The 20,067-nt window shown below is 63.9% G+C and overlaps 2 protein-coding genes and 2 non-coding genes across 4 annotated transcripts; all 4 read right to left on the bottom strand.

The window, feature by feature from the left end:
- Window positions 1-582: 582 nt before the first annotated feature.
- EIF4G1 (eukaryotic translation initiation factor 4 gamma 1) lies at window positions 583-19,401 on the bottom strand. The gene is given in 34 exon segments (XM_055723197.1): window positions 583-1,591; window positions 1,709-1,849; window positions 1,924-2,005; window positions 2,098-2,232; window positions 2,357-2,455; window positions 2,687-2,768; window positions 2,861-2,986; window positions 3,144-3,316; window positions 3,483-3,598; window positions 3,693-3,949; window positions 4,609-4,711; window positions 4,832-4,934; window positions 5,034-5,134; window positions 5,241-5,394; window positions 5,795-5,899; window positions 5,976-6,212; window positions 6,307-6,453; window positions 6,722-6,919; window positions 6,995-7,168; window positions 7,360-7,479; window positions 7,734-7,867; window positions 8,237-8,423; window positions 8,621-8,709; window positions 9,904-10,779; window positions 11,148-11,214; window positions 11,291-11,383; window positions 12,491-12,559; window positions 12,561-12,604; window positions 14,414-14,513; window positions 14,867-15,040; window positions 16,538-16,624; window positions 16,723-16,831; window positions 18,166-18,226; window positions 19,324-19,401. Coding segments are annotated over 32 exon segments (4,830 nt in total). The 5' UTR covers window positions 16,798-16,831; window positions 18,166-18,226; window positions 19,324-19,401; the 3' UTR covers window positions 583-1,409.
- On the bottom strand, window positions 7,243-7,318 carry LOC114015668 (small nucleolar RNA SNORD66). Its single transcript, XR_003559710.1, has one exon. It is a non-coding gene; the product is annotated as a small nucleolar RNA SNORD66 (small nucleolar RNA).
- On the bottom strand, window positions 8,503-8,581 carry LOC114015667 (small nucleolar RNA SNORD66). Its single transcript, XR_003559709.1, has one exon. It is a non-coding gene; the product is annotated as a small nucleolar RNA SNORD66 (small nucleolar RNA).
- Window positions 17,054-19,271, bottom strand: LOC129737068 (basic proline-rich protein-like). Its single transcript, XM_055723860.1, has 3 exons — window positions 18,450-19,271; window positions 18,166-18,222; window positions 17,054-17,086 (listed from the first exon to the last, which is right to left on the bottom strand). Exons 1-3 carry the CDS (start codon window positions 18,909-18,911, stop codon window positions 17,054-17,056), a joined length of 552 nt encoding a protein of 183 aa, XP_055579835.1. The 5' UTR covers window positions 18,912-19,271.
- Window positions 19,402-20,067: the final 666 nt, after the last annotated feature.

Genomic DNA, 20,067 nt, shown 5'->3' with positions numbered 1-20,067 from the left:
TTTCCCTACCCCACCTGCAAGACAAGACAGGAGGGTGCCAAGAGAAAAATGCCCCCCAAGAGGGAAGTTGTGAGGGAAGTCCAGCACATAACTCTCATCTCCCACCCCAAGGCAGAGACAGAGGAAATGGCACAGGTCCTGCCACTCTGTGCCCATAGGAAAAGGGATGCTTAGGGACAGCGAGGCTCTGCTCCGCCGCCAGGGCGCTGGCAGGGCTGCCTGCTCCACCACAGACACCCTGCGCCAGGCAGCGCTGGCAAGAGGGGTCCCAGGCGGCCTGGCTCCAGGCACGTCCAACCCCCTTGCCACCCTCCCAGCCCCAGGGTGGGGGGGTACCTACCCTCTGCCTTGGGGTGCCAGGGGAGGCTGGCCCCTGCTTGGGCTCTAGGCTGGCACCCCCACACCAGCCTGGGCACAAGGGACATGGGGCGGCAACAGCGGCACACGGGGCATTATTTAGCAATGTTCTTTTATTTCCAGTTTTAAGGTGAAAAGATGCCTTTAAATCTTCAATTAAATACTCCATAAAGAAAAGAAAAAAAAAAAAAAGGCAAAAAAAAAAATTATTTACAAATTCACGTGACCAGTAATTGAATCCTTGTTTTAATAATTACACATGCGGCTCGTCACATCCGGCGCTCTATAAATACAGGGGACGCGGATGGGGGGCCGCCCTGTCGCTTGCCCAATTGTGGCCTTAAACGTTTGGGAGGAGGATGGGGACTTTGAGGGGGAGGAGGGGACTCCACCTGGCCCAGAGAGAAGGGGTCAGCCCCCCCCCTCCTCCCCAGCATCCTCCCCAGGTGTCAGAGCAGGAGCTGGGGGGGGGGGAATGATTTATATTTAAAATAAAAAAACCACAGAGGGGGGGTGGGTCCAGGCAGTGATGGAGGAATAGAGAGAGGACAGGGGAGGGGGAGAAATCACGCTCCTGTCCCCAAACCAAATTTAATAAGTTTATATATATATAATCTCTCTATATTTCAGCAAGAAGTGGGGAGGAAGAAGAGGATGGGAGGAGAGGAGGGGAGAGATACTGTCCCCATCCCATCCCCCCCTCCCCATGACATGAGTCCAGGGGTGCTCTGCCCCGCTCCCAGAGACCTGGTATGCCTGGTGCTGGGAGGGAGGAGAGGAGAGTAGGGGCCCTGAGGGGACCCACGGCAACAGCCGCCTCCATCAGCATCCATTTATTATCATCATGACAAACTAGTACAGGCCTCGCAAACAGAACCGGGATGGTGGGAGGGAGAGGAGGAGAACTGAAAGAGAGAGGGGGGGCTGCAGGGGGCACAGCAGGTCCCTCAGCCCTGGCGTCAGCAAGTCCAGGGGGGCCGGGGGTGGGAGGGCATGGAGTCACACTCCCCGGGGTGCCCCACTCTCTCTCCCCCCTTCCTCCTTACGGCTGCTCAGTTGTTGTCAGACTCATCCTCGGCTTCCCGGAGCCAGGTGAAAAAGGCCGTCACTGATTTGAGAGCCACTCCTTTGCCCTGCTGCTCAGCCAGGTCCTTGCTGGACTCCCACTTGTAGAATGCCTCCTCCTTGATGACATCCTCATCGTAGAGGGCATCAAAGAACATTCGCAGCAAGTCTGGAGGGAGCACAAAGGGAGAGCCCCCTGCTATTCCCCAGCCACCAGCCACCCTGCTGGGGTGGGGATGTGCCTGCTACCCAGCCTCCCCCAGCCCACCCATCCCACGACACTCACTGGGAGGCTGGTCCAACTTCACCACCAAGGCTTGTAGGGCATATAGCGCCTGGAGCTCCTTCTGCTCATCCCGCAAGTATTTCTGCAGCAGCTTGGCTTGGTTGCGGATGACCATGGCATCCACACGGTAGGGGGTCTCAACTGTGGGAGACTGGGTATGAGATGGGGGTGGTGTGGGCAGGGGGACACACCCCCCACCTCACCCTGCTACTCACAGACAATGGCTGAGTGGCACACAGATGTCATCAGGGCCCTGATAAACATGTTAGACGAGACCTGCTGCTCACTCAGGTTGGCCTGAAGGAGGAAGAGTAAAGGAAAAAAGGTGAGGTGGGGAGGGAACTACGAGGAAGCCCCTAGACCCACAGACACTGTGCCCACACCCTCACCTCGATCCAGTCATGTATTCTTTGGTTGTTCGGGTTCTCCTTCAGCAGTTTATCCATCTGCTTGCACAACTCCTCTGAGGTCAGCTCCTTGTGGCTCGGCGTGTCTGAGCTGTCCCCCATTGTGTAGTCCAATTTCTGGGGGAGCGGGCAGAGACGAACTGTTAGGGGCAGCACAGGGGAAAACCATGCTCCTGGCAGCCCGACCCTCCAGGGTCCCGCCATGGCCCATTTCTGCCCCTTGCCACCACTAAGCTCCCACCTGCTCTGTGACAAATTTGTTGACATCCTGGTCCTCAGGCAGGAATTCCTTCCAGCTCAAGCCTCCATCCCGCCACAGCTTGCCTACAGTCTTCTGGCTCTGTAGGGCAGACAAGACAGTCAGCATCAGCACCCCATGCCCTCTCTCTCCAGGGAGGGAGATACTGTGGCTTGGCCATGCCACCTCCATGACCCAGACACAGCAAGGGATGCTCCCTGCCATCCCCTCTGCTGGCAGAGGTGTTCAATCCCCACATGCCAACCTGCCCCCACAAGCAGGCTGCCATCCCCGAGACAGCGGCTGGCAGCTACGCGAGCCCCATGCACTTACCATGCCCTTGCACAACAAGCCCAGCACCTCAACCAGCAGTGTGGTGGCCTTCCCAATGGGCACTAGGGGCTTCGTTATCTCCCTGCGGGGCACAAGAGACCTGGTTGAGCTACCTGTCCCCCAGGAGTTCCCCTGGGACCCCATGGCAGTCCCACACAGGGGCACAGCCCTCACCTGAACAGTTCCTCCATGGGGATGCCTTCCTCTTGCAGGATGGGGGTGATAAGCTCAGCCAAGTACAGCCAGATGTGTGGGATGTCAATCTCCATGTCTTCTGCAATCTCCAGGATCTCCCGCAGCCTGTGTGGCAGATGGGGGCCGTTGGGATTCAGTGGCCCCAGTGCCCTCAGCTTGCAGGGACCTTGGGAGGTCTCAGTGATGAGCCCTACCCAAGGCAGAGCCAAATTCAAAGCTGAGCCAATAACCAGCCTGGGACCAGGCTGGCCCAGCCCCTCACCCTTTGTAGTATTGCTCCTTGGAGAGCGTGCCCGCCTTCACCAGTTGGCACAGCAGGACCCCCATGTGCTCACGGGAGATGGTGCTCCTCTCCAGTGTTGACTCTATGCCGTTCTGCACAAAGATGTAGAGCGAGGAGGGGCTGCCCAGCTCCTGCACACACTGAAGGGCCTCCTGCAGGGAAAAGGTGGGGTCAGTACTGCCCCATGGCCAGCCCTGGCTGCCCCTTTCCTCATCCAGGCACTGCCGGCATCCTGCCCAACAGCACTACTGCCCAGGGAAGCAGACAGCGTTTTACAGGGGCCATATGGTGCTGTGCCTGCCCACCCACTCCTCTCACCTTCATGTCATTGATGTGCAGGTATTCCTCTATGATCGCCTTGGATTTCTTCTCCAGCTCCTCCTCTGACAGTGTGGGCTTGGGGGATGCTGCAGGAGGTGCTGGCTCTTGCTTAACTGCGAGGAGAGAGCAAGGATCAGGCACCACCTGGGACAGGTAGAGCCCCAGGCCGCAGCCAGACCCCCAGGACACCACTCCTCGCCAGCTCACTGGTCTCTCGGCTTCTGTCCCGTTCCTCCGTCATGCTAGCAGCCTTGCGCACAGCCTCAGGGCCGCCCTGCTTCTCCCGTTCTCGGCTCCTGTCCTCTGTCTCTTTGCTGAAGCTCCTCTTGGTGAGGGCAGACCTGTTCCTGTCTGCCCGCTCCCCCCGGTCAGGACGTTCAAGGCGGTCGCTGCCCTTCTCTGAACGCGACTCCCGGTCCCCTCTGTCCCCAGCCTTCTCTGACCTGTCGCGGCTGGAGCTGCTCCTGGGTGGGAGGAGGACAGACACAGCATGAAGAGCCCATTGCCACCCCTCCCTGACCCCAGACTGCAGAGCTCTGCAAGGCAAGGCTGTCGCACTACAACCCCAGCCCCTTCCAGGACCTTTTCTAGCACCTGACCACCCTCCAGGGAAAATACTTTTCCCTGTTTCTCCCGCTCTAACTCATGCCCTTTGCAGTTCGCTCTGACCCTTGGCATGGCTGAGCAGAGCTTGGCTCCATCCTGCCCACACCTTTGCCCAGCTGCAGGCTGTAGCAAGATCCTCCGTTTCCGTCTTCTGAACAAAACCCAAGCCCAATTCTCCTTGCAGATCTCATGCTCCAGCCTCCATGGGACTCCCTCCAGCCCATCAATGTCCATCTGGTCCCAGGACCCCCAGAGTGGACCCAGCACCCAGGTATGGTCCCCTAAGTGCTGGACAGTGAGGAGGAAGCCCAGGGTGGGGTCAGTCTTCTTTGCTGCAAGGACTCCCCACTGACTCCGAGCCCCCCAAAAAAGCCCCATCTTGTCACAGGGGATTATTCCAGCACAGATGGCATATGGTTGCCTATGTACTACTGATTGACCGATGCCTGATTTGGGGGGGCCTCCCTGGGCTGCAGACCAACGTGCCCACACACCCAAGGCAGGGTTGGCCCCTCACCTCTGCACCACACGGCGGGACTCCAGGCTCTCGGCAGGGGTCGACTGCTGAAGCGCTGAGAAGCGGTTCAAGGTGCTCGTGGCTGGTCGCCCTGAATCAGATGCTGGGTGTGAAAAGAGGGGAGTCTCAGAGTTCTGCACCTCCCCGGTACAGGAGCCGCTGGGGGGAAGGATCCCCCCTCCTGCCCCATCCAATGGCACCCAGCCAGTCCCACACAGCCTACCTGAATCTGCAGGCTTTGCGCCAGACCCTCCGCTGCTGCCCTTGCCCCAGCTCAGCCGCCCACCTGGTGCGAAGAGCTGGTTGTTGGAGTCGATTGATCCAGGCTGCAGGTGGAGAGACAGAGTTAGCTCTGAACGCCGCATCAAGGCAGGATCCATGCCAGGCAGCTGGCTCAACTGCCCACACTGTACCCTCAGCCTCACCTTGGTGATCTTCGTTAGCCGGCTGGTGTCAATGGGCCGGTTGCCCTTGCTGATGGGCACTGTGTTCCAGCCATCATCTGCAACCAGGCTCCCACGCCCACCTGAGCAGAAAGGGGCCAGACATAAGGCAAAGCCTAACCTCAAGCTGTGCCCAGCAGGAGCAACCCACCCTGGCAGCCCCAGATGTCCCCAAGCCTCGGCACTCACTGCTGGAGGATGGCCCAGGGGGTCCTCTCCTCTTGTCCTTTGACATGAGCTGCTGCACTTTGATGTGTTCCCGATGCTCCTCCATCTCTGCTTCCTTGTGGATCTGGTCAATGGTTTTGGGGCCCTGGTCTCCTCGCCGCGGCACCCAGCTATTCTGCAGAGGGCAGGGAAGAAGGAAAGAGGGCACTGAGCTGGTTGGAGGATGGAGGCTGAGACATTCCTACTTCCCAGTTATTCCACCCTCGAAGTCTCAGACTGATCTGCCTCAGCCATCACAACTCCCTGTGTGCTGTGGCAGCTTTTGGCACAAAAGGGCTCAGTTTCTGGAGCCCCCCTGCATTAAGCAGCCGCCAGTTACTGTGTGCCCACTACCACTACCATGCTAACCAAGGGCTGAGGGCTAGCATGGTGTCTCTGGGGCTGGCCACAGCTTACATACCCACCTCTCCCCTCCCAGGGACTGCTGGCACTCAGAGGACACAGGCCAGCATTTTCCTGGGACCAAGCAGGGAGCAAAGGGCAGTCCCCGGGCAATAACAGGCCACGTGCCTTACCCGTCTGAGGTCAATCACATCCTGCAGCATGAAACGGATTCGGGATGATGTCTTCTTCTCTTTGATGATCTTCTCCATCTGATTGAAGTACTGGTCCATCCTGGGCTATAGAGGGACAGAGTCATGGTCACATCCCTCCCAAAGGCAAGGGTAGGGCAAGGCAAAGCAGGGCAAGGGGTACCTTGGCCTTCTCAAAGTCCAGGTCCTTGCCAATGGTGGTAAGTAGACGGCAAAGGCACTCAAGAGACTCCTCATCGTGGTTTTTGAGCAGCTTCACCACACAGTCGTGCATGATGGCCTCCGTCAACATCTTCAGTTTGAAGAGCTCTCCGATGAACTTAATGTTCCCCAGAGATCGTCGGCGGGCCTTGTCCCGTGCCTCTTCCAACTCATCTTTCATGCGCGCTTTCTCCTCGGGCTGCGGGGAGGGCACAGCAGGGCAGCTCAGAGCCCAAAGCCACCCAGAAGATGCCCACACCAGCCCTTGGCCACAGCCTCCCACCCCAACTCACAGCACTGGCATCATCCATCTCCTTCTGTCGCTTCTCAAAGATCTCATCGTCATCCTTGTCCTTCTCAAACTCCTTCTGGCAGCGGTTGAGCAGCAGCTTGCGGAAGTTCACAGTCACCGTGGGCTTGTCTGTTGTGGGCACTTTGAGCTGCAGGGAGAGGTACAACCCAGGCAAGAAGCATGAGTCATGTTTCCCCAAAAGCTGACCAGCTAAGGCCCAGGCACTGCTCAAACCAGGGAAAACCCACCCTACACCCTCATGATGCCCTGCCAAGACTCTGGACTTGGTCCTCGTCCACACACTCTGTTTTCCCCACACCACATGGAAGGACCTGCACCCTGCTGAGCTCAGCCAAAGCCCCCACACAAAACCCCGGTCAGCCTGGCGGGAGACCACCCCCCCAGCTCCTGCTCACCCCCATAAGGCAACGGCACATGTTAGCATAGGCAACAGAGAAGTTTGGCTCTGAGATGGCCTTCTCAAAGACGAGGTCGATGACACCCTTGAGCCGCTCCTCCGTGTCGATGGACAACTCCATCACCTGCTTCATCAGCTGCTGGAACATCTGGGGCGTCAGCTTGTTGAGGATGCTGCGGACACGGCGGAGTAGTTCCTGCAAGGACAGCAGGATCAGTGAGAGTCAGGCACGCCCCCGCCCCCCCCCCCACACGCTTGCCCCAGCTCCCACCTGCGTCTTGATGTTCTCAGGATCCTCCTCCTCGGAGGCACGCTTGCTGCTGGGTTTCCAGGCCTTCTCAGCCTTGTTCAACTTGACATCTTCATTGAGAGACACAGTGGCAATGATTTTGCGGGGCTCCTTCCTCTGGCTCTGCTGGGAACGGCGGGGACCCAACCCTGAGGGCTGACACGGGAAGAAGAAACTCAGCTCCTTGCTCTGGGACAAGTTGGGCTGGCTCCCAGGGTGTCCCCATCTGCCTGCTCAGATCCTCAGTTCCATCACGGACATCAGTGGCCCAGACACAGTGGCTCAAAAGCTTGATCATCACAGAAAGGCAGACAGGAACAGCATGGGTGAAGCAAGGAGATACTCACCAGGCCCCGGTTGCCCATGACGGGCCGGCCAAGGTTGGCAAAGGAGGGGGTGAAGTCAGGGCTGCAGTTCATGCCACTAAGGCGGATGGGGTCCAGCGCCCGCAGGGGGGTCTTGTTGGCCTGCGAAGGTACACACGGCTGAGGATGCCCGGGGGCAGAGGAGTGGGATGGATCCATCCCCCAGCCTCAGCGCCGGGACAATGAACTGGAAAGAAGGCCCCAGAAGTGCCCCACCACCACCAACCCCAGGCTCAGGGTCCATTGCAGATGCTGCAGCAGGACCCCAAGCACAGCAGGTAAGTCCCTGCCCTGCCTTGACAAGGCACAAAGAGCAGCCAGACCCCTGCCCCCCCAATTTCCAGGGCCGCACCAACCTTGTCCAGCACCACATCTGTAATCTGGGGCAGTCCCTCAGGTTTTTGCATGCTGGCAAAGATGAACTGGAAGCCCAGCAGGAACTCCCGGTCATACCGCTTCTTCTCCTCAGGGTTCAGTGGCTTCCATTGCTCTGCAGTGGGGGGCAAGAGGGAAAGCCTGATGTGGCCTGTCCCATATCCTCCACCCCAAGCTGTGGCAGGTCCAGGCCCATCCAGGGACCAGTGAGGTGGGATGTAGACAACCATCGAGCTGCCTCAGGCTGGTACACCATGAGTACAACTCTGCTTGCTTCAACAGAAAGCCTGACACCACCAGCTCCCTGCCTCCTGCCAGGACCCTCCTGCTGGGGCCTCTGTTCCCCACCCCACGCCAGGCTTGGTGACAAGATAGGAGAAGAGTGTGGGGTAGAGTACAGCTGAACCATGGCACCCCCACCCTCCCGACCGCTGGGTCCAGAGGTGGTGGCTCCCAGAAAAGCCTGAGGCAAGGCACGGCTCACCTTCCTTGTAGCGGTACTTCTGGTCAGCAGACTTGCCCTTCTCAGGAGCCAGCTTGTCCTCCTTCTCCTCCCACGTCTCCTCTGACTCTTCTTGTGGACGGGCAGGAGCCACATCCTCTGCTTCACGGGCAGGGGCAGACGTGGGGGGCTTGTTCTCTGCTTCTGAGGCACTGTCACTGATCTGAGACTGCATTGTGGGGTAAAGGGAAAGCAGTCACCCTGTGAGCTTGGTCCTGTCCCCTCCACCCCACACCCAGGCATCCATCCCCCTCTCAGATCCTCATTACCATCACAGAACATCAGTGGCCCAGACACGATGGCACAAAGCAGAGTTCATCACAGGAGGACACAAGGTGACCCCCCCAAAACCCCTAGGACACTCACCTCTTTAAAGGCATCCAGCAAATCGCCTACTGCCTCCTTCTTGTTCAGCTCCTTCATCCTTCGCTTCTTCTTTGGCACCGACACGGCGACTGGGAGGAGAGGCAGGGAGGTGAAGGAGAGGAACCCTCCCAGCCCCCTGGACCCTGACACCAGGTCCAGGGTCACGAGCAGGGCCCCAGCAACATCAGATGAGCTTCCAGGTGGGGCCGTGGGGAGCCACAGGGACGTAGTCCCGAGCACAGCCCCCAGCCCCAAACACACCGTGTACCCACCTGGGCATCTGCAGCCCTGCAGATCCAACATACAGCCCACCAAGGTACCCCGGTCCCCAAGCGTGCACCCCAGAATAGCCTGTACAGATGCACCTCACACTTCTCCCCATCTCCCTGCTGCACCCTGATTTACCCCGGGCCTCTGTGAAGCACCCCATCCACACCTCTTCCCTAGCACGGGGGATCCCTGCAGACACTCATGCCCCTCTGCAGGGCAGCCCTTAGGGGGACACCCGCATACACCTCTGCCCCCACATACACTCCCCTCCCCGGCGCCCCCAGACACCACCCCATACAGAGGCACTCCCCAGAAGTACATATGCCACCAGGTCACCCTCCTATAGGCCCCCTATATCCCCACTCAGGGTGCTCCATATGAACACGTCCTGTGTACCCATCTCTCCCACCCTCCCCCAGTACCGCTATATAACCCCCACACTCTTGTGTAGGATGCCTAAAAAAATTTTAAAAATTAATAATTAAAAAAAAAGACAAAACGTATCTCTGCCCCAGCACATCCTCACAGCACTTCACTTTCCCCAGGCACCAGCATACCCATACACAGGGTGCCCCACACAGCTACAGCCGGCAGCTCTGCGTCTCCCCTGCCACCCCTCCACCCACTGCACCTCCCCGTGCCCTCGGACAGCTGGGGACAGCCCTCACACACAGCCCCAAAACACCTGCCCTACAACCTCACATAAGGCATTTAAAACACACTTTCCTCGTGGCACCCCACGACCTAGGGCACCCCTCTATACCCACCCACCCCATAGTTCTGCATACAGACACGTTCCCCAGACATCTGCCCCCGCATCTTGCCATCCACAGGCACCTCATCCCCACCCAGCATCCCATACCCACGTCCTGGGTCACCTAACCTTGTTGCCCTCTCTTAATACCCTCCCCACAACCCATGCGCAGGCGACACCCACCCCCCTGCCCCACGTCACCCAATACCCACCCTGGGGCACCCTGTGACCCTGCACACCCCAGCCCAATGTCCCCAACCTTGTGCGGTCGCCTCTGAGGTCTGCGAAGGGGCAGGGGCTGGGCTCGAGCTCCGCTCCTGGGCCTCGCCAGGGCCTTCGCTCTCTTCCTCCTCCTCCTCAGCTGGGGGAGAAGCAGGGGTGCTGGGCTGGGCTAGCTCCTCAGGCTCTGAGATAGGACTGATGTCTGACTCGGGCTGCTCCTTGCTCGGCTCTGCTTTGCCAGTGCCCTCCACCCCGTTGGGCAGGGGCAGCTCTTCGGGCTGGGCGATGGGGGAGTCCAGGGCAGGCGCGGGTGCAGGTGCAGGCACCGGCTGGCATACGGGTGCCTTGGGGACCGGCTCGGGCACCTCCTCCAAGACCCCGTTGGCCTCAGCAGGGGGCTCAGGGCAGGGCTCTTCCCGGGGTGGTGGGGGGCTGGGAGATGCAGGTTTGGCAGGTGCTTCAGGGGCCTGCATTACGACGGGCGGCGGTGATGGCGCGGCTGGCACCAGGGGCACGGCTGGCACTGTGGGGACAACGGGCACCAGCGGCACCTCAGGGGGCACAGGCGCCTGCGGGGCAGGCTCTGGGAGGGGAATGGCAACCTCCTCCTCCTCCTCCTCTTCCTCCTCCGTGGCCACCGTGTCCATGTCGGGTGCGGGCACGAGGGGCAGCTCCACAGCCCCTGGCACTGTAGTGATGGCGCTAAACGTCTTGTGTGGGTCGGGCGGCGCCTCGCCCAGCTCCACTTTAGTGTCCGCGTCCACGGGGGGCTCCATTGGCACCAGCGTCACAGCCGAGAGCACCACAGGCTCCACCTCGGGGATGAGGGGAGGGGGAGGCGATGGGGACGCCGACTTGCTGGGCTCCAGGGAGACAGGCTTGCTCACCACCAGCGCGGGCTTCGGGCGGTCATCTGCAAAGTAGATGGTATTAATGAGGGGCTCTCCAATCCCCCTCTCACCCTGCACTTCCCCCAGATCCCTCCATCTGCAGGATGGGTAGGGATAGATGTGCCAGCCCACACCACAAACAGGTGACAGGGACAAAAGGCATCCTCCAGCACTCAGGGGACAGCTGGGGCGAGCAGACAGCCCCCATAAATTCTGCTAGAGTCGGCATGGGGACACCAGTCCCCAGGTATGTAGGGAAGGCATGTGAACCCACAAACCCCAGGTGAACCAAGGAATGGCAAAGCTGGCATCTCACACCCTGCAGTGCCAACAGGGAACCAAGCAGCAGCTGATGCCAGGTGGCACACCCACCCTTGACACAGGCACTTACCTGGCCGGACAATAACTGCTACGTGGGGGGTCTCTCCATTGGCCTGGGGCTCCAAACTGCTTCCAGCCTGCGGGAGGGGGCAAAGACGGAGTTCAGCAGGGCCTTGTGCATATCCCGCTGCCCCAGTCAGGGGATCCCCTTACCTGTGGAGGGGTGGGGGTGGATGAGGTCCTTGCTCCGGACATTATTTCTTCAGTGATGTCTTTGCCACCTTGGTTGGGGTCTCGTATCCGGATCTGTCCGTGGATCAGGGCAGAGAGGGGGAAGCTGTCGGTGGGGTGGGGGACAGAGCACACTGGCCACCCCCTTCCCCTTGGCCCGACACCCCCAGGACACCTCCTTCTCCAAAGGGAGAGGCAAGACACTCATTGAGCACTGGCCTGTGTCTGCTCTGGCCACACACAGCTTGGAAACCAGTGGGCATCACCTCCCCTCCCCACAGGGCACAGCATCCCATACTGTCCTGTCCTGATGCCTTGCAAGCCATCGTGCCAGGCAGCCAGAGCCAGTGCCATGTCCCCAGGCCAGTGCCCATCTCCAGGGGTCAGGGGATCCCAAGGGATCACCATGCTGGCACAGGGGCTGTGGGGACTATCCCCTTACACCTCAAGAACAACACAGGGGACTGGCCTTGACACACAAAAGTTGTGATGAGCTCTGTGCCGCCCGAGGCACAGCCCATACGCCCGCAGCCTTACTGGCCCGTGCCCAACGTGGGTGCAGCAGGAACAGCAGGGCACCCTGCCAGGTGATGAGTATGGGGGGGACGCAGGCCTGAGACTCTGGCAGGGGACACAGCGCAGCCAGGGGTCTTGTTGTCCCCACCCCCAAACACAACCTGCTCCCAAGGCAACAAGACCAGAGCCTAAGGGGCACCAAGGCCCCCCTGCCGAGGAAATGCCAGCATCCCCGTCTCCAGCCCGGCAGCACCCCCTGCTCCCCAGCACAGGGCCATGCCGGCAGCCGCCTGGCTCCCGCTATAAATAGGCCCCGCACGAGGCCTCCGAGTGCCGGCATCTCCGGGAGCAGACAGCAGTTGGCAGCCGCGGCACCCCCACCCCCCCCCCGCCCACCCCACCCCCCCCCCCCTTGGGAGCCATGACTCAGCACAACGCTGCCCCGTCGGGACGGCCAAGGTCGCTGGCACCCACGACACCCCCCAGTCCCCTCACCAAGCCCCCCAGACCGGGGGCTGCCACAGCCCCACAGCACCACCCTCCTCCAGCACGCCGCACCATATCCCAGCACCATATCCCATCCTGCACAATGCGGGCACCCAGGGCCAGCACCATCCCCTCCCGCATGCGTGCCCCCCCCACGCCCGGAGGCAGATGGCTCCTTACCGTCTTGCGCTCTCGTTTTGGGGGGATTGGAGGCTGCTGGCTCACAATGACCTGGGCAGTTGGGACCCCCCGCTGGGAACTGCTGCACCCCCTGTGCCGGGTAGTAAGCACCCGCTGGAGGAGAGGAGAATGTGTCAGACTGGCCAACTCAGATCTTCCAAGCCCGTCCTGGGGACTCCCTGATCCCCCAAACACAGGGGTCTGTCAGGAGCCTGGGGAGCCCGTGCCGTTCTGCAGCAAATCCCCATCGCATCCGGCCCGGATCGTCCCAACCCGCCTGACAGGCCTGACCAAATTCCTTCCCCGTGAAGCAGAGCGTCCCCGCGCCACCCCCACGCCCAGCCAGGCCCCGCAGGCACCCGCCGTGCCCACCGGCTCCATGCCACCGATGGCCTTGCAGGGACACTCGGCCATGCTGGGTACAGGCGTCCGGGTTCCACAGCCAGCCACCTTCCTGCAGGCGCCCTTATCTCCCCGGGGCCGGCACCAGCCCGAGGGCGGCACCAGGCAGCCCTGTCCGCACCCTCCATTCACACCCAGGCCAAGGGGCTCCGGCTCCCTGCACAGCCGAGCCCTCGGCGAGCCCAGCCCAGAGGAAGGAGCTGTGCTGTGGGCCGGAGGCAGAGCTGGACCCCATCCAGGGCTGGCCCAGCCCCCAGGAGGCACTCCGCTCCTCCCAGGGCATCTGCCAGCATCATCGCCAGCACAGTGCCATGGGGATACAGGCGCGAGGCAGTGGGGAGAGAGGCACGGTCACAGCTGGGCCCCGGACCCCCCAGCTCATGCTTTCTTGGCTGCACTGAGCCCAGAACTCAACCAAGGTGCTCTGGCGACTGGCCGACTGCCCCATCCCTGAGCCAAGGACCTCCCTCTCTGCCCAAGAGGGACGAGGAGGGCCTCGCACCCCAGGGATGGGCCAGACACAGGGGGAGTGAAGGGGGGGAAGGCCCTGAGCTGCCCAGCCCTGGGGACAAGGAGGGCTGGCCCACCTTACCCTCGAGGGGCACACCATGCCAGGCCACCCACACAGTCTTGTGGGCAAGGGGCACACTGCTGCCACCTCCCCTTGGAACAGCCGCCACCCAAAAGCAAAGCCAGGGAGCAAACCCATCCCAGGACCCCACAGAGACACCCAAGGGATGCCCCAGTGCCAGGCACAAAGAAGCAGTTGTGCCCTGGCCTGAGTGTGGGAGCCGGCTGCTGCTGGGGGCCACCTCCCTCCTCCAAGGGGCCAACTGGGCCCTGGGACAAGAGAGAGAGGGAGGACAGACACGTACCTGGCTCAGGAGAAGCCCATCTCTGCCCCACTTATGCTTTGCTGCTGGGCCGGGGCCGGGCCGGAGGCCTCAGCTCACATTTCTGTGTCTGCCAGGCCTCCGGGGACCGACCAAGCCTAAATATAGTCACAGCCCGGGTGGCCACATGCGAGCGGGGAGAAGGAGGGGCTGCTCACACCGCTGCTCCCCAGTGCCAGGAGAGGGCAGGCATGGAGTGGCCCCGGCACCCCAGGCTCAGCTCCTTGGGGATCAGGGAGCTGAACAGGGGCGTCAGCAAGCACTAAACTGCTCACCACCTTGACAGTGAGCAAGGGGGAACAGGGAATAAAGTCTGTCCCAGCCCTCTGCCAGGAGAGTTAAACATTAAACTGCCACGATTTGGAAAAGGGCGGGGGTGGATGGACCGGTGGGACATGATGTGCAGCCCTCAGTGCTGCTGGGCAATGGGCAACACCCCCTGTCCCCCAAAACCGCCTGTAATGGAGTCACAGAGACTGTCCCAGCAAGTTGGCAAAGACACAGAGGTCTGCACTCAGCTCCTGAGTGCAGGGGGCTGCAGGGAAGCCAGAGGCAGAGGAGCGAAAAAAACTGCATAGTGTTTGGGGCTTGAAGAGCACCAGGGAGCAGAGCAACCCCCCCTCTGTACCGTAAGTCCCGAACTCTGTGGGGCTGGCTCCAGGGTAAAAACTAGGGGCACCGGGCTGGACCGGGTACTGTTGGGTCGGGACGACGTACGTGGAGCGACCCTGCAATGAGGGAGAAGAAAGCTCAGTTACCTCCCCTGCAGGGCATGGATGTGCCCCCAAACCACGGATGTATCCCCAAACCTGCCTGTAAACTGGCTGGGCACCAGGGCAGGGAGAAGGACACAGGCAAAGTGGGCACCAGGCGCCTGAGGGGGCTGCCAGGGAGGGGGACCAGCGTGGCCCGATGCCTCTCTACAGAGCCAAGCAGCACCCTGCTCAAATCAAACAGGTGTTCAGAGAGCCTGGGGGACCCCTTGCACCCTCCCAAAACAGACCTGGGCTCCAACCCCGGGCAACACCCCCCACCAGCACCCACCCCAGCCCCCTCCCAGAGCCTGGGGCACGGCCCTCACCTGTCCAGGAATGTAATAGGCTCCTTGGGAAGGTGTGTAGGATATCTGGGAGGGTATCATCATCACCTGGGAAGCAGCTGGATACACATGGGCAGGGGGGCCGGGCCGGGCCGTCGTGTTACTCTGTACGCGGGACGCGCTGGCGGGAGGCTGCGCCCTGTTCTGGTAGAAATGCTTGGGGAGAGACAGGGCACAGCGTCAGACGGAGCACCAGCACCCCCACCCGGCACAGCCACGCACACTGGGGAGACACACCCCGACCCCAGGATGCAGGCACCCCCCCCACCACACCCCGTGCTCCCTAGATCTGCCCCCCACCCTGGCACCATCCTGTCCCCACGCACCTGCGGGGCCGCCTGGGTCCACCTGACCCAGCTTATGCCCAGCATGGCTCCCGCCCAGCACGGCAGGGGCCAGCAGCTCCGGTGGCACCGGCCGTGGCCGCAGCCTGGCGGCAGCAGGTCCCAGCGTGCTCCACACTGGCTCCCGGCGCTCGCGCTGAATGCTGGGACCTGTAGTCCTGCCGCGCCGAGCCACACCGGAGCGGGACAACTGGGTGTGCGGAGCCGGCTACTGCCCCCCCGGCCCATGCCGTTCATCCCAGCCCAGCTTCTTCGCCAGGCAGGAGCACCCCCAGGAGCAGCAGCTCAAGCCCAGCAGCGAGTGGGCAAGGAAAGGTCCGCGCACACACCCCAGGGCAAGGAGAAAGCATTACCTGAAGAGACCTGAATCCTCCCTGTTAGCAAGCGCACGCATACAGAGGGAAAAGGGGAAAGAGAGAGACAGGAGTTACCCGCATTGGGACAGGGCTTGGGCTCAGGGTGGCTGGCAAAGGAGGGGACAGGAGGCTGGGGAGCCCTTTGTTCGGTGCCCACATTCCAAATCCACTGGGGCCCACTGTAGGGACCCCCCAGGAGGCAGGGATGGGTTTGAGGGGCTCCCAATCAACACAACCAAGGACATCACCAGATCTGTCCCCAGCAGCTCCTCCACACAAGAGGGCAAGGCCCTAAGCCTTGCACAGCATCACAAGGCCTCTTGACAGACCCCAACAAAGTGGGGAGGAAAAGGAAGATGAGGAAGGGTACAGGTAGAAGCAGCAGCCTGGACTGGGGTTAGCACAGGCACAGCCACATGCTGCAGGCTTCATGCAAAGAGGGAATTGGGGAGACACTGCAGGGAAACCCCCCCACAGTCGAGCAGGTGTTCCCCACTTTCCCCACACCAGCACATCCCCCAGCTCTAAGGTCCCCACCGTGCTCCCCTGCCACTTCATGCCCAGGGGGGTGTTTCTGTGCAGTGTCGGGGCAGGGTGCTCAGCATGCAGGGTGGGAGAAGCGGGTTAGTACCTGCTGGTGAATAGCCCGAGGCCCTGCTGGAAACTGAGAGAGGAGGAGAGGGAGGTTTGGGACAGGGGAGGAAGGAGAGAAGAGCAGTCACTTGGTGGGCACCCCTGGCCAGAAGCGTCTGTCCCCCCACCCCAGGGCCACGAGGTCCCCAGGCAGCAGTTGCGGTCCAGATCATGGGCATGCTCCCCCTCACAGGCGCACACCAGCCCCGAGGGGCACCACAGGACTCCTTGCACCCCAGCAGTAGGGGCTACTTGGCCAGGAGGCAGAAAGCTGCTGGATCCCCACTGTTGTCCCCTCCAGCTGGGCACAAAGCCCTTACCTGGCGCGGCTGAGAAGGCGTATTCATTTGTGAGGTCGGTGCCGGGTTAAAAACCACAGGTGCCGTCTGACCAGGTGGGAACGTCGGCTGGAGGGAGGCAGGGAGGGAAGGAGATGGCACCACTGCCCCCGACACAAACCAGACACACAAAGCTGGGTCCCCCCCACCCCAAAGGGGATGGTTACCTGCGGCAGTCCAGGAGAAGGGGCAGGGTGCGGGGCTGTCGGGGCTCCTCCTGTGGGCTGTGGAGCTTTGTTCATTTCATGGGGTTGTGCATAAGGATCCCCTCGCTATCTGCAGGGACAGGGACAGCGGGCGTAAGCTGGAAGCAGGCAGCACCGCAAACATCTGTCTCCTGTCCACATCAGCCCCCAAAATGGGGCATCTCCAGCCCCTCAGCCCCACCAAAGTCAAGGCAGGCACTGACCATGCCCCACAGACAGCATCCTGCCAAGGTGCAGACCCCCAGCCACCCCCTCCTGCCCCACTGAGGCAACAGGGAAGGGGTGGGCACTGCTAGGCCACCCAGTCCGGGCAGATCCCCCCGCCCTACGGAACAGAGCCCCCCATCGCACCCCAAACCCAGCCATGCCCACTGGCAGGACTGACCCCCCACCCCAAGGTGACCCCGCTGAGCCTGGCTGAGCGCCCCACACAAGCAGGCACTGGTACCCGTGACCTGCCACCAGCACCCAGGCCACCACCATCTCCGGGGGGCTGGGTGGGCCAGCGGCACCCCGGCGTCAGCCGTGCCCTGCTCCACCCCAGCTGACCTACTAAGCGCTTCCCCCGGCCGGCCAAACCTGTTCCGGCTGGTGGCGCTGGGTCCCCGGCACACACCGCAAACGCCTACCAGGGAGGGCAGGGAGCAGCTCCCACCACGTCCCCCCCCACGCCACTCCTGCCCACTGCCCTACCCAAGGGAGCCCGCAGCCCCCCACAACCCAGACAGCCCGGGCACCCTCCCGGCTGTCCCGGGAGGGACTTGGCAGCTGGTGCCACTCTCCCCGCCCCAGTGCAAAGGCCGCTGGGGCAGGAAGGAGAGGCGGTGCTCCCACTCTGCACCCCATCGGGGGTCCCCTGCACCCCATGGCACCTGGCAAGCCTGCTGCCAGCCCGGGGCACCCGAGGGAGCAGCCGTGGTGCCTCCTGTAACCTGATGCCCGGCCGCGTCAGCACTGCCGGCCCTGCCGGCCCCCAGCCCCGTTGCTGCAGCCACTGCCAAGCACGTCCCCGCCGGCACCAGGCCACTGGGTGCCCCCAACACCCCCCGGGGCTGTAGCCTGGTATCGGGGGGTGCCATCCCATCACAAGGGTCCCCTAGCCACAACCCCAGTGGAGATAGGTCCTGATGGGGTTCCAGGAGGTGGCAGGGGCTGGGCTGCACTCCCGGGTGCTCCCCCCGGCCCTGGCTCACTGGGGAGCCGAGAGCCTGGCAGGGGCAGCCCGGCACGCCTGGACGGCCCAGCCCCGGGACGCAGCGGCCTGGACCATCTTAGGTCGGCCTTAGGACCAGTCACCCCAAACAAAAGCTGGTGTCATAGAGGGAATGGGGACACCTGGGGACAGCCCCAGCCTCCCTGCGCCCCCCCCCCCCCAGCACAACCGGGAGCGAGCAGGATACTCACCCCCCCGCGGGAAAAACCTGGGCCGGCTGAGCGGGCCTGCAGAGACCGTTCATCCGACTGACTTGGAGAGAGGAGGGAGGAGGAGAGAGAGATCAGCCTGGGCCCTGCTCTGCCCCCCCCGGCCGGCTCCGGGCCGCGGCAGGTCCCGTCCCGGGCCTGGGGAAGGGGAACCGCCGGCAGGGTTTGCAACGGGAGAGGCCGCCGTGGCCGTTGCCTCCCCCGCGCCGGGAGAGGCCAGGTCCGCGGCCTGTGCAGGGCCCGCGGCCGGGGCGGGGGGTCCTTACCCGAGGCGGGGCCCTAGGGGAGGCGGGGGACCGGGGCAGCCGGGCCCCGTCCGAGCGGGGGCACCGGAAGGCTGGGCTCCGCGGCGGCAGGGGCCGAGGCGCCGGGCGCCCGGGGGAGAGCAAGGCGAGGAGCCGGGGGGTGGGGGGAGTGTCCCCGGCGGCAAGACCAGGCCAGGCCGCAGCGCCGGCCCGGGAGCAGCCGGCCCCGCCAGGCCTCGCCCCCGGGCCGAGGCGGCGGCCCTGCCTGCTGCCGCTGCCGGCCCCATCCCGAGGCGGCGGCCAGGCCCGAGGCGCCGGCACCATCTTGGCCGCGGGAGGGGGCCGCGGGGAGGGCCGGGGCAGGCCGCGGGGAGGGCCGGGGCGGCGGGGCGCGGCGCGGGGCCCGGTGCGGCATCCGGCGGCCCCGCTCCCCCCCCGCGGCGGCCTCTGCCAAGGACACGTGTCACTGCCGGCCGCGGCCATGGCCCGCGGCCCCGCCAGCACCGGCGGCGGCACGGGCGGGCGCGGCGGGACGGGGGCGGCGGGCCACGCACCACGTGCGGCAGCGGGCCTAGGCGGGCGCGGCGGCGGGAGCACGTGCGCGGCGGCGGCGGGGCGCACCGGCCGGCACGTGGGGCGGCGAGCGGCGCCGCAAAGGACCACCGGGGCGGCAAAGCCGGGCCGGGCCAGGCCCAGCGGGGAGCGGAGCGGGACGGGGCAGGGCGAGGGAGGGGACCGGCGGCGGCGGGGCGGCGCCCACGTGGTGGTGGCGGCGGCGGCGGTAGCGGCGCGGCCCGGCGGCGCGAAGCCCGGGGCGGCGGCGCGCGCGGCCCGGTACCGGCGCCCCCCTCCCCCCCCCCCCGCGGCGCGCGCCCGCCCCGCCCCCGCCCGTTACCTTCAGTCTCCTTCAGCGCGCGCGGCCCGACGCAGCCGCAGCGCAGCGCAGCACGACCATTTCCGGAGCCGCGCCGCGCGCAGGGGCGGGGCCGGGCGCCGCCGCGGGGGAGGGGCGCGGGGGGGCGGAGCTCCGGTGCCGCGCCTGAAGCCGCTGCGGGCACCGCCCGCGGCACGTGACGCCGGCGCCTCTGTCACGAGGCGGGGCGGGGCGGGAGGAGGCTCCTCGCGGCCAGGCGGAGGGGGTGGGGCTGGGGGACGGTCCCGCACGCGCCGCGCCTTCCGGCGGGCCCCGCCCACCGCTCCGGCCCGCCCCCGCGCGGCCCGTGCGCCGGCACGTGGCGAGCCACCGCCCTCGGCGCCCCCCGGCGCCCGCACCTCCCCCCACTGGCGCCCACCCGGGACGGACACCCACCGGTGACCCGGCCTCACGGCGAGGTGGGCGCCACCCGGCACCCAACAACCACCCAGGCCAGACACCCCCACCCGGGATCGGCACCACCCCGACCCCCCACCCACCCCGGGCCCGTCCGCTGCCAGTCGCACCCATCCAGCGCTCACAGCCCTCCAGCGCCCCGGGGCTGCACCTACCCGCGACGCCCCCGCGGAAGACACAGGCCCTACCCCGCACCCATCCCAGCCCCGCCCAGCACCCCCCGCCCCCCAGCGGCTAGGGCGCGGGGGGGGCAGCTGCACCCCGGGGGCTGCTACCCGAGACCCCCCAGGAGCACAGTGACAGGGACAG

The sequence above is a fragment of the Falco cherrug genome, chromosome 11 (genome assembly GCF_023634085.1).
Source record: "Falco cherrug isolate bFalChe1 chromosome 11, bFalChe1.pri, whole genome shotgun sequence".
Taxonomy (NCBI): domain Eukaryota; kingdom Metazoa; phylum Chordata; class Aves; order Falconiformes; family Falconidae; genus Falco; species Falco cherrug.
The sequence above is the reverse complement of the archived record's forward strand: the minus strand, read 5'-3'. Positions and strand labels throughout refer to the sequence as shown.